At 40.8% G+C, this 13,092-nt stretch overlaps 1 protein-coding gene and 1 long non-coding RNA gene across 3 annotated transcripts in view; one reads left to right on the plus strand and one right to left on the minus strand.

Moving 5' to 3' along the window:
- LOC118237821 overlaps window positions 1-13,092 on the minus strand; it is a 44,980-nt gene that overhangs the window by 30,576 nt on the left and 1,312 nt on the right. Inside the window, exon 2 of the long non-coding RNA XR_004771385.1 lies at window positions 1,916-2,008. This is a non-coding gene — a long non-coding RNA (uncharacterized LOC118237821). The remainder of the gene's footprint in view (window positions 1-1,915; window positions 2,009-13,092) is intronic.
- Window positions 1-13,092, plus strand: part of Hdac8 (histone deacetylase 8) — a 239,057-nt gene that overhangs the window by 24,779 nt on the left and 201,186 nt on the right. For both annotated transcript variants that reach the window (XM_027431796.2, XM_027431795.2), the window contains one exon: window positions 527-668. In XM_027431796.2, coding sequence (XP_027287597.1) covers window positions 527-668 — 142 coding nt within the window. The remainder of the gene's footprint in view (window positions 1-526; window positions 669-13,092) is intronic.

Genomic DNA, 13,092 nt, shown 5'->3' on the forward strand with positions numbered 1-13,092 from the left:
CAAAATGGAAAGCAAAAACAAAAAACAGATGCATTAAAAAATCATAGTGAATTGTCAACAGCACAGTCTAAAGGAGGTGTGTCCAACGTGCAGCTTCTGGGCTACATGCCTCCCAAGGTAGCTATGAATGGGGCCCAACACATTTGTAAGTGACAGCAACATACTGTGATGTCAAAGTTTAGGCTAAGCACCCCTGTTCTAGAAAAACTGCATGAGTTAGTAGAAAGACACTATATTGGCAATCAAAAGACCTGTCCCAGGCATGGCTCTATGTGACTACTGGCCAAATACATCACCTCTCAGGCCTCGATTGACTGCTGGTGGGTTATGAGAAGTTTATCTTGCAGGCCTTATCTTTTCTAGCTCTAATATTTTAAAGCCTTCCTTGCCTAGCAGTGGTGATGTGTCTGTCTCCATTGGAGCTGATTTTAGTCTGGAAGCTTCTTAGACCCTGCTGGTGTCACAGATTAATCTATTCTCTCTTCCACAGATCATCTTTAACAGACTTTTCTGGTTCTGCCCCCAGGTTATGACTGCCCAGCCACAGAAGGGATATTTGACTATGCAGCAGCTATAGCAGGAGCTACAATCACCGCTGCCCAGTGTCTGATTGACGGGAAGTGTAAAATAGCCATTAACTGGTCTGGAGGGTGGCATCACGCAAAGAAGTAAGGAAATGGCCTTTCTGCTTTCTAACTTTTTCCTTGGTCAATCTCTCAGTTAGATAAATGTGTACACTCGTTACACTCCAGCGAAGCATGCGTCTGTCTAGCATTTTATACAGTGTTCTGAAAACATTCAAGTAAGATAGATGACCTTGTATAGTGGAAAGCGCTCAGTTGAAATTTAAGGCATCCATTTAGAGAAATCACCTGCTCACAGAGTTCCGTGGAGAAGGGGGATATTTTAATGTGTGTCATTCAGACAACATGTGGACTGCATGCATTAAGTCATGTTATTGCAGGGCCTGCCACATGACACAGCTGAGCCACATTTAATCATCAGCAACACAACTTGCTTAATGCAACATAAATGTAAACAGGAGTGGGAATTTTTTCCCCTCAAAAAGGCAACAGCTGCTGTAGATAACAAATGCCCACACTACCCCACACTGAGAGGGGTTTGGGTTTGACATGATCCGAATTATATGTAGGTAGAGGAATACATCTATATTTAGGGGCATCTCTAAATATGAACGATAGTGCATAGAACACATTCTCTAAGTGGCACAAACCTTGTGATTTGTTTTTTGTTTTTAAATAGCTAGTCTTGTAATTTTTCCCTAGTAAATAAAAAAGCATCTTTTTAAAAAACGAAAGTTAAGGCATCTGGGCTGTATGTCTTGTTTTCCTGCAAGCTTGGCCAGACCTCCCTCTGCCCCAGTTTCTTCATCAGTGAAGGGACACGGAAATGGATGTAATTAGCCAACCTACACATACCTTGGGAATTCCCTATCTCCGGGACTTGACTCTAGAAACAGGAACACAGTTGGAGTAGTTAGAAGATAACTTAAATTATGATACTAAGGGAATATGTGTAGTATATAATATGAGTAGGTTGGCAGTAGGGAGACATCAATCATGGAAGTCTTGGGAGAGGTGCATTTCAGAGCTAATACTTGACAGAAATAAGAAATGGGTTTTTGAATAAGTAGATAATTAATGAGACTAGACATAGAACAAATGGCTTTGAAATAATCAAGGAGTCTTATACTACCCTGTCCAAGGAAAATGACTCTTCTTAGGTGCTGCTTGCTTAGAGAAAAATAAAAGGCCTTTTAGAGTTTTGTGTTTGTGTAACTTCCTACTCTGTCTGACAAGAACTACAAGGCCTTCTTCCACATCTGCCATCTCATTTGCTGTGTTAGTAGTACTTAATACTTGCTAGGGAAGGGGGATTTCACAACTGTACTTACCAGTGTGCCGTCTGGGTGAAAGAAAGCAGATGTCTTAGTAACTGCCAGTGTTTCATTCACAAATCAGCAGATGCAGCCAACGAAGACCTTGATCTTCAATAAAAAGAAACCAATATTTGATTCTTTCAAACTGCAAGGTACCACAATTTTAGCATATGCAAATTTACATAATAGTATGGTGTCCTTTTCCAAATGGACAAATTTCCTGGCCAAAGAAATTCTTGTAAAACTAAAGAACTACAATCTGCTACCTAGACAATAGAAAACTGATATTTTAGTGATGATTTCATAATGGTCTTAAACAAAGAGAACAGCCTGCTTTAGTTAGTTTTTTTTTTTTTAGTTCAAAATTGAAACAAGATCTTTTCTTATTAAAGCCAAAAGAATTGCAAAAGAAGAACAAGATTCTCTGTACCCAGGACATCTCTGTGCTTTAGGCTTAGGGGATAAGCCCCGTGGTTTCATCGAGAATGCTTGCTCTGGCAAGTGGGCTGGCATTTTCCATGTTTCCGTTTGCTACAGAATGCCTGCCTGCTAGGGCTTGGGTCAGTTCACACCTTGCCACCTCTTACCACTGTATTTCTGACAAAGGCTGTACATTACGGTGGAATCAGTCCTGGCCGTCCGGCTGCATACAGGTGTAAAGATACTCACATGTCATTACCTGTTTAAGGCAGCTTTCAGCTGATCCCGTCTGCAAAGTTTCTGGGTATTGACACTCCTAGAACTCCTCTGAAGTGGGGCTACAGGCTTATAAGCTTTCACGAAGCTAGGCACTACCTATTATTGTTACTGGAAGTTTTGGGGAGCCTAACCTAGAGTATCACATTTACTGGGCAAATTGGAGCCTCCTCTTGGGATTTTAGTCCCATTAATTAAAGAATTTAAGAATAGACTCAGGCTAGGCATAGTGGCACATGCTTTTAATCCCAGCGCTCAGGAGATAGAGGTGGGGCAGACCTCTTGATTATAGTCCTGCTAGGGCTGCATAGTGAGGAGTCTATCTTAAAAAAAAGATAGACTCAGCAGGAAGCTCAAGGATAATGACAGTTTTATTAGTCTTTAAAAGAAAACCCTCAGGGCAGGCAAGCTGTAAGTCTTGGTAGCTGCTAAGGAGCACGAAAAAGAGGGAGAGAGAAAAATCTTATCTTTTGTAAGCCACCACATGGCAGAAATGAGGGGTTGGGAGTCAGGGGTAGGAATAACTTCAAAGAAAAATAGTGAGAAATCCCAGAGTATTTGGAGAAGCATGCCAGGCTATGGCCATTATCTGGATGGACACACACACACACACACACACACACACACACACACACACACACACTCACACACACACGTATGTATGTATGTATTTATGTATGTATGTATGTATGTACACACACAGAGAGAGAGAGAGGAAGAAAAAGGAAAAGTTATACTTTTCTAAGTGATTTGGAAAAACAAGCAGGCTTAATTCAGCCAAGGCTCCAGGAGCAACTACACCCGAGGGGGATGGGAGAGTGAGGTTTCTGGGAAGGAAAAGAAAAAGTACCTCCTCCCATTAAGGGTGTAAATTGTTTCTCCCACTTAGCATGCCTTTAGGTGGGCTTTTGGCTTTGCTTAATTAACTCTTTTGTTAATGGTAGCTTGGACTGTTAAATCTCCACCCAGAGCCTGAATACAATTTAGACTCTGGTTTCTTATCTCCATCAGATACCCTAACCCTGATATCATTTAGGAGATAGGCTGAAATTGGGGAGTGGATAGACCCTGTTTCAGAGGTCCAGTTGTAACCCTGTCTACCAGAAGCTCCTGAGTGTCTGGCCTGGAGTTCTGCTCACGTGCACATGTAGGCAAGGGTACTCATTTGGGAGGAGATAAGAAACCAGAGCTCCCCTCTAGCGTTTGGACATTCCATTCCTGGAACTGCTGCTGTAGGGGTCCCTGCCCTAAGATGCCTATCAGGTTTCCATGCCCTTTTCTCTTCATTCCAATCACACTATCTGTTTAAACCTCCCAGATACACACACAGATTCATCTCTCCCACTTATTCCTTAAGCCAGCATTGATTAAACACTGGCAAGCACATTCTTTTATCCTTAGTAACTGGAGGTAGGGGGAAAAATCTTTGATTTGAAATTATTCAGGTACTGCCAGGGGTCTGTTGGAACTGGCTTCTTAGAAACTTTGGTAGTGTTGAAAGTGGGAAATACATTCATACTTGTTGACCCAGTAGAATTCTACACTCGTAGAATTCTATTCTGAGGAACTAAGCCAATCCTGCTATCAAGAAATTGATATATTGGGGATGATTCAGTAAATCACTGCATCTGAAAGTTAAATAAGAGTGATTTTAGAAAATCCTGCAAAAGAGTAATGCAAAAGGACTGGTGCTCCTAAATATTAGGTGTACAGGTCTAGAACACTGAAAACCCTGGCGTAAGATAAGCATAGCCCTCAAAGAAACCAATTCTGTCTAAGTTTAAAGGATTGTAAAAGGTGCATTGGGAAAGTCCACGCTAGCGGCCTGGTTACGCTGAGCTGAGACTAAACTTCTCTCCTGTTTTTCATTTTCTCTCATTGTCAACATAGGCAAGCTGGTCCAGTAAGTCAGTTGCTACACAAGACCCAGGCCTTTTGGCAACAGGGTAGAGCACACAGCAACAGTATCTAGGAGGAATAGAGGAGCTCCAAGGCCTTTTTTTTACTTTAGCCCTTTAGCCCCTGTCATATGTCTCCACAAGAAACTCCTTATTCAGTAGCTCAGAATGCAATGTAATCTTCAGTCATCTTGGCTGCTTCAGTCTCATTAATAATAAGCTTCTGATGTATATATGAAAATGAGTAAAGTGATTTTTCTCTGGTCAATTTTTATGAAGCTACAAGCGGCGGAGGAGGGACATTATTCCCTTCCCACCACAGACAGCTGAACAGACTCCTTAAATATCCGCAGTTACAGCTTTCTGTGTGAAGGACACGTTTACTGATAGCATCCTGGGAGTTAAGTAGCTTTTCTTTGATTACAGTACTTGTTTCTCCTCCATACGTTGCTATGGGTCAAGTGCCACCTGCTGGCAGTCAACTGTTATGCCTCTTTTTTTTATTTTTTAAAAATCTTCCTTTCTATGTATATCCCTGGCTGTCCTGGAACTCACTCTGTAGACCAGACAGGCTGGCTTCGAGCTTGGTGATCCATCTGCCTCTACCTTCCAAGTGCTGGGCTTAAAGACATGCCCCCCCCAACTGGTGAAATATATCTCATGTTCATTTTATTTTTTTGGCCTCAAGCTCTCTTTGTAGCCAAGAACAACCTCGAACTACTACTGATCCTCATGCCTCTACCTCAGTGCAGGTGTTACAGGGATGTACCAGCATGCCTGTTTTCTGCAGTGCAGAGGGTCAAACACAGGGCTTCCTGCATGTTATGCAGACACTCTACCAACTGAACTCTAAAAGCTTCAGTGCTGGGAATTGAACCTAGGACCTCATGCATGCTAGGCAAGTGGTTACATTCCTGACCTGGTATTCTTTATATGCGCTAAAGCCTATATGTACATGTAAGGTGATCAGCCTTGTCTGGACACACCGTTTAGTATTTTATGCATGCATTTTATGATGTACTTTACTTTGATCTCAAAGAGGCATTTCTACTGGAATCTCCTTACTAGTTAATAAATCTATACTGATATTTTCCCTGACCAAATGACCACTTTCAAATTATAGTCTGTAAAGTATGCCTCCATAATTTTTTAAAAGGTCATTTTTAAGGGTCATTCTTTACTTTTTCTTCCCATCTCCTTACAGTCAGATAGGGACATAGTTTCTCCATGATTTGGAGGAGAGGGAAGCTTTAAGAACTTTGAGATTGTGGTCTATTTTGAATAAAGCCTGGACGGGGTACCTGGACGGGGTAGGAATGTATAGCTAAGAAGAAGTGTGAAGGTCACAGATGGAAAACTGAGGATGGAAACGAGGTCTGGAGAGAGAGAGCTCAGCAGGCGAAGAGCTTGCTGTGCAAGCATGAGAACAGAGTTCAGATCCACAGAACTTGGGAAAAGCTGGGCAACTATGGTGAGTTCCGGTAATCCCAGAGCTAAAGAGGCAGAGATGCAGGATTGGATTCCCAGGGCAAACTGGGTAGTTTAGACTATCCAGAATCAGTGAGCCCTGGGTTTGAGAGACCCTGCCTCAATAAATGAAAGTAGAGAGTAATCAAAGCTGTGCGGGATGCAGCTGTTTCCACTTTTTCCTTGTGCTCATGATCAATGCTTAATCATATGTGGAAGAATGAAGGATGTTAAAACAAAATATTCAATTATTACTTAAGACTCCATGTAGGACAGGAGTTTTAATGGGGATCAACGCCTACTGATAATCGTACTTGTATTACTGGTATGACACAAATGGTTCTTTCCTTTTGTTTTTTGACATGGGATCCCAAAAGCTGCCCTAAAACGTGTGATCCTCCAGCCTCAGCCTCCTGAGAGCCAAGGTTACAAGTGAATACACCGTGACTGGAACAATAATTTCTTGATCTAATTTGCATTGGAGAAAGTGATTTTAAAAAAGGATACATGGTAAGAATAGAAAGGGCTGTTCGTTGAATCATGTTGTGAACCTTGTAGCATTTATATTCTCATCTCCTGTAATAAACTAAAATAGGTAGCAGTTGGATTGAAGAGTCAAATATAAAAAAAGCAAGTTATAAAACTATGATGAATGGAGATCAAGCTTCTCTCAAGGACCAGTTTTCTGAGCTTAGGGAGTGATAGGAAATATTCTCAAGGGAAAAGATCAAATCTGACAGTGAAAAAATTTTAAATCCAATATAATACAAAAGTTCGTAAGCCACTTTAAAAATAAAAGATAGCCAGGTGGTGGTGGCGCATGCCTTTAATCCCAGCATTCGGGAAGCAGAGGCAGGCAGATCTCTGTGAGTTCAAGACCAGCCTGGTCTACAAGAGCTAGTTCCAGGACAGCCTCCAAAGCAATACAGAGAAACCCTGTCTCGAAAAACCTAAAAAATAAAAATGAATGATAAACACAAACTGACAAAGCCCATGTGACATAAATATGTCACAATGTGGTAGGCTTGTATTATTTAAGGCACACATGCAGTATAAAAAGAAATATGGAAAAAAACATGAGCAGACAATTTATAAAAGAATTTGAGTACAATTAGAAGATGTGAGAAAATGTGTATTACTAATCAAAAATGCAAATTAAAACAAGTTGATGCTGGGGATATAGGTCAGTGGTAGAGCGTGCAAGCACAAATCCCTGCCTTCTGTCCCCAGTACTACAAACAAACACACCCAACACAGAAAGCCTTTTTAAGCCTGTGTTTAAAAGAATGTAAAATAACGAACATCTACCAGTATGGGAATAAAGGAATCGGTGAATTTACTCCATGAAGTATTATGTATGCTATGAGTTTTTGCTTTGTTCCTATGTGTGTATTCTCTAAGGACTGGACTCAAGGCCTCCTGAATTCATCATACACACTCTACCACTGAGCTACATATATCCTAAGCCCTTGTGCTATTACTTTTAATGGTGATTATGAAAATTATAGGGCACTTCAAAAATAATTATATGTATTTTAAAGGCAGGATTTAAAATTGTATGTATATTGTAAATTATTTTATTACACACATGAGGAAAACAGTGGGAATGAGTTCACTGATCATCATACAGCAGCAGAGTTACTCCTGAGTTTGCTTGGATTTGGGACATCATCTCACTCTGTGGCCCTGGCTGACATGGGACTCACTGTGAAGACCAGGCTAGCTTCAACCTGACCCTGATCCTCCTGCTTCTGCTTTTCAGGCACCACAATTACAGCATGCACTGGCATGCCTACCTCATGATTTAAATGTGTTTGTTTGTGTGTGTGTGTGTGTGTGTGTGTGTGTGTGTATTTCTAGTTCACAAAGTTTTTGTAGTGAGATGATAAATGCTGTTATAGCTGAAATTTTCCAAAATAAAAAGAGGCAAAAAAATACAGTAGATATAACCGGGAGTTAAATTTTTTTTTCTTGGTTTTTCAAGACAGGGTTTCTCTGTGTAGCTTTGGAGCCTATCCTGGTACTTGCTCTATAGACCAGGCTGGCCTAGAACTCACAGAGATCCTCCTGCTTCTGTCTCCAGAGTGCTGAGATTAAAGGCGTGCACCACCAACGCCCAGCTGGAGTTAAACTCTTTATTCTAATTAGTTTAACACTGATACTCTCTTAAACAGACAAAAGGACACAGATACACAACAAATGGTAAAAAAAAAATACTTAGCACCACATAGAGAAACTGAAATACATATTTTTCCTTCCTGCCAAATTTGAGATGACTCTTGATAATCTTTTCTAAGGAAATTAACTAATCCAAAATATGGTAACTGTGTTACAGTGATGATACTTTTTAACTTATTTATACCACCCTCAAAGTCAATAGGAAGGATATCTAAATGTTCAAAAATAGCAGAATGGTGTTAGGTAGCATCTTCTCTCTCTGAAATATTATATAACCATTAAAAATGGTGGTTAGAGGGCTGGAGAGATGGCTCAGCGGCTAAGAGCACTGACTGTTCTTCCAGAGGACCTGGGTTCAATTCCCAGTACCCACATGGCAGCTCACACCTGTCTGTCATTCCAGTGCAGGGGACCTGGCAAAATACCAATGTACATGAAATAAAATAAATAATTTTAAAAATGGTGGTTAGAGTTGGATGTGGTGGCATATGCCTTCAATCCCAGTACAGAGTAAGTGGATTTCTGTGAGTTGAAGCTAGCCTAGTCTGTCTTCATAGTGAGTTCCAGAACATCCAGGAGTACATGGTGAGAACCTGTGTCAAAAAAGCAAAAAAAAAAAAAAAAAGGTAGATGACTGCATAACTAGGAAAAAGTGCCCTTCATTAATGTCGGTTTTGTTTTTAAAGGGCTGGTAGTTAGTTATAACATACATTCACTTAGATTAGACTCGTGGAAAAATTTTGTACACCTGAAAAAATTCTTAAAATATAACAAAAAGTTAACTTTGTAAATATTATATGGATATATATTTTAGATGCATGTGCATGAGATAAATTTTAAAACCAATATACAAGTTTTTAAGCCACATTAAAATTTGTGTAATATACACTTATCCCCACATGTTTTTCTGTGTCCTCTATTTTCTCTGACGCCCTGTTATTTTTTTATGAATGGGATGCAGTACTAATGTAGTGTAGTGAGTGTGTATGCTTGTAATCATGTACAAGTGGTAGGGAACAAGAAAGGAGTCAGAGTTTCTCAGTTGGTAGGGATGAAAATTGCCAAGCAGAAGGACTGGTGGCAGCATAGAAGCAGAAAAGTATGGTGCATCTGGAGAACCATAAGTATTGAAGTGGTCAGGGTGTGAAGACAAGTCAAGACAACTTTACAAAGTTTTTCCTGGTATTGGTGAGGATTCATTGAATTTTAGTAGTACTCTAGTATGCTGATTGAATCTGAGGCAGAAGATACAACTGCAATCATTCATTTAGCAAACAGTAAGCTCTCGCTATATGTCATGTGCTAAGGAAACAAGCATATAGGAGATTCTTACTCTTCAAGGGAAGTTAGAGGTTAGAAGTTAAGGTTAGAGAAATGCTCACTTAGTGAATCCATTTTTAAAGGGGTACTAAAATATGGCATGGCAGTACATACCTGTAATCCCAGAAGTTTGGAGGCAGAGGCAAGAGGATTATAAGTTTGAGACAAGCTTGAGCTACATAATGAGACTGTAGCTTTAAAAGGGGGGAGGTGTGTCTGGAGAGATGGCTCAACAGTTAAGAATACTTGCTGTTCTTGCAGAGGACCGATCTTCAGTTCCTAGCATCTACATGGTGGCTCAAAACTGTCTATAATTCCAGTTATCGGGGATATGATGTCCTCTTCTGACCTTCACTGGCACCAGGCACACATACATAGACATGCAGGAAAAACACCCATGCACATAAAATACAAACAAATCTTTTTTTAAAGGTGGTGGGGATTTTAGAGCGCATACTGAAGCAGTGGAGTCTGCTTAGGATGCTAGGATGAATAATGAGAAACAAAACAAAATCATTATTTTGTTTTGTTTCATAAAATTGAGTGCAGAATAAAACTATGCACTAGTTCCCCCAACAAACATGTCAAGGATTGGTGTATTTTGCTTAAAGTCTATTTTTTTAAACAAAATTGCATGGTATTTCAAGGCAATGTGTTGAATCCTGTGAGATTCTTGCGACATGGTTATTATGAGCTGACTTTGGCCAGTATATTCAAAAAGTCCACCTGTTTTTCCTGCAAGCTTCTCCTTAATCTACTTAGTATTCACAACAGCCTCTTCTGTTATGAATTTACTACAACATTTAAGACTCATGATCCTTTACTCATTTTCTTTTTCAATTGTGAAGTAGCTTACCATATTGGTATTTTCAATTTTGTGTGCTCACTTCCTGATATCCTGTATTTTATACAAGATTTATAGCTTTACTTGGTGGTAAATTAGTGTTGGATTGCTAGGTGATGTACTTGATGACCTAGGAGAGTCAAAATAACTGGGTGTTGGTGCATAACTAAGAGGGCTGCTTGGGTAGAGACTGATAGTAGGTGATCAGTTCGCTAGAAAACACATTCATAGCTTTTGCATCCCTAGGAAATCCCGAAACCTTTCTACTGCTGGGGCTAAGATAATAGCTGCTCAGAAATGAGAACTCCCTGTTCTAGCACTAGCAAAAGACTAGTGTAGCATTTTTAGTACTGATGGCAGTAACTCATTAATGGAGCATTGTAACTTAGTGGACTGTAACAGTGATATATATTACTGTATCTATGATATCTATGTGAGATCTACACATGAGAATTGCATGAAACTTGTTGTGGATGGGAGTCTGGTGTACTTGTGAATACTAAGTCATAATGCAAAATATCACGCCACTATAGCATGGAATGACTGTGAATGCTGAGTAAGACCTGGATATAAATCCAGGCTCTACCCCTCAGTAGGTGTGTGTAACCTCGGGGTTATTTCAGGAAACATGTGTGCAGAAGCACAGAGATAGAAAAGTCGTGGGGACTGCTGAGTCTGCCATTAGGCCTGGAAGCATGGGCTCCTGCAGACAGGTGGCCAGAGAGAGGGATTGGGAGGGTCTTTATATGCCAAACTAAATAGCTTGGACTTTGTCAAGCATGCTCCGTTTTTCAGTGGTTCCTAACTGTCTTTGTCCTTGAACCCCCCAAGAAAATCTAATAAAAGCTGTTTCTTTGTCCCTAGAAAATGTACACAACACAAAAATTTCCTTATAGTTTAGAAGAAAGTTTCCTAAAACCTGTTCTGGATGCTGGGCTAAGAACCCTCACTCCAGACACTGAAGAGTCACTGAATGGGATTTAGCCAAGGGTTACATCTCTGTCAGACCTGTGTCTTAGAAATACGACTCTAACTGTAGTTGGCAGATAAATTCAGGGGAGATTGGCTATGAGTCAGGAAATCTGTTAGGGCTTGCAGTGGTAATCTACGTAAGAGTAGATGAAAGCAGAAGCGATAAGTACAGAAGAGGAATCCAGTCAAGAGCCATCTGGTAATAGAACAGATACGAATGTGACCAGTTAGATGGAAATGACATAGGAGAGGTGGTGGCATGGACTTTGTGTGTAGATGACTCATCTGTTGAGGTACATGAGGATTAATGTGCCCTGTCTTATTGATAGTATCTGCCAGAGAGCTGGTAATAGGATACAGCCCTGGGCTTTCCTTATCTTTAGTATGCATACATAGTATCTTGGGAGCTTATTAAAATGTGTGGTTCAAGAGGTCTGGGACAGAACCTGGGAATCTACATTGACAGAAACTCCAAGTGATGCTGCCCACTACCAGTCTATAGACCATATTAATAACAGCAAGAGACTGGAGCTAAGGGGAAACGTCTTCAATGAAATGATAGACTCAGACTTAATAATATCATAGGTGGTTATTAAAACTAAGGAAACAGACCAAGTCTCCTGGAAAGAATGCATAGAATAGGAGGAGATAAAGCAAACATTGAGCTTTGTGGAATGGCAGTTATTAAAGGGAACATGGAAACTGAGGTTTACCTCAGTATAGAGTTCATGGTTACCATGTTTGAGGCTTTAGACTCCATCCCCCAGAACACACACAGAGAGGGGGGGGGGGTAAAAGACCATGTGGGATTTTGAGAAGGAATGGTCAGCTGGGCATGTTGGCACACGCCTTTAGTGCCAGCACTCTTGGATCAGAAGCAGGCGGATCTCTGTGAATTTGAGGCCAACCTAGTCTACAGAGAGGCCTAGTCTACAGAGGGAGTTTTAGGATGAGAGAGGGAGAGGGAGAGAGAGAGAGAGAGAGAGAGAGAGAGAGAGAGAGAGAGAGAGAGAGAGAGAGAGAGAGAGGAATGTGAATGTTTGACCCTGTTTTGCATGCATTTGCCACATAGGTGATGGTGCCCCAGAGGAGCAAAAATTCATTACTGAAGGTGAAATAACTTTAATGTTATAGTAATTTATAGTTCTCCAAAGGGACTCAGTACATAAACAGATGTACAGTGTTTCTATGATATTAAAATTTCATGGCAGGAGGAGGTGATTAAGAAAAGCTATCTTAAAGGTTTGCTTGAGTTGGGGGGGCAGGCACAATAATGAGAACGTGGTTGAGCAGCAGTACTGTAGAGAAGTAAAGATCTGTGAGGTTAGATGAGACTTCAGAGAATGAAAAGGGCTGGGCCAGGTATCTAGAGAAGTAGGGAAGGGTATGTCAGAAAGCCGCAACCGCATTTACAGAGGCAGAGCAGCATAAAATAAGATGTGAAAGTCAACATAAAATAAAATGTGAAGCAGCCAGCACCCAAAAAAGCAGGGAGGCCCCAGGAAACACTTTTAGCTCAGTATTGCTGGAGGCCTGTGGTATAAAATGGACAGAAGATGAGGTGGAAATATACGAAAGTGGTCATGAAGGACTTCACAGAATCACACAGTTGAACAGTACAAATTTTGCCAAGGAAAGTAACCCCTGGTGACACAAACCAGCAATCTCAGCTGTTTGGGAGGCTGGGGCAGGAAGTCTGCAAGTTCTAGGCCTGCCTGGGCTGTCACCACAGATGAGTATGGCAGGAATGTGGGAGAGAGGCCTGCCAGGCTGCCTGCTTCTGTGTGAAATGACTCACCTTTCTATTTTATTTCCCC

This window comes from Cricetulus griseus, chromosome X (genome assembly GCF_003668045.3).
Source record: "Cricetulus griseus strain 17A/GY chromosome X, alternate assembly CriGri-PICRH-1.0, whole genome shotgun sequence".
Classification (NCBI taxonomy): Eukaryota; Metazoa; Chordata; class Mammalia; order Rodentia; family Cricetidae; genus Cricetulus; species Cricetulus griseus.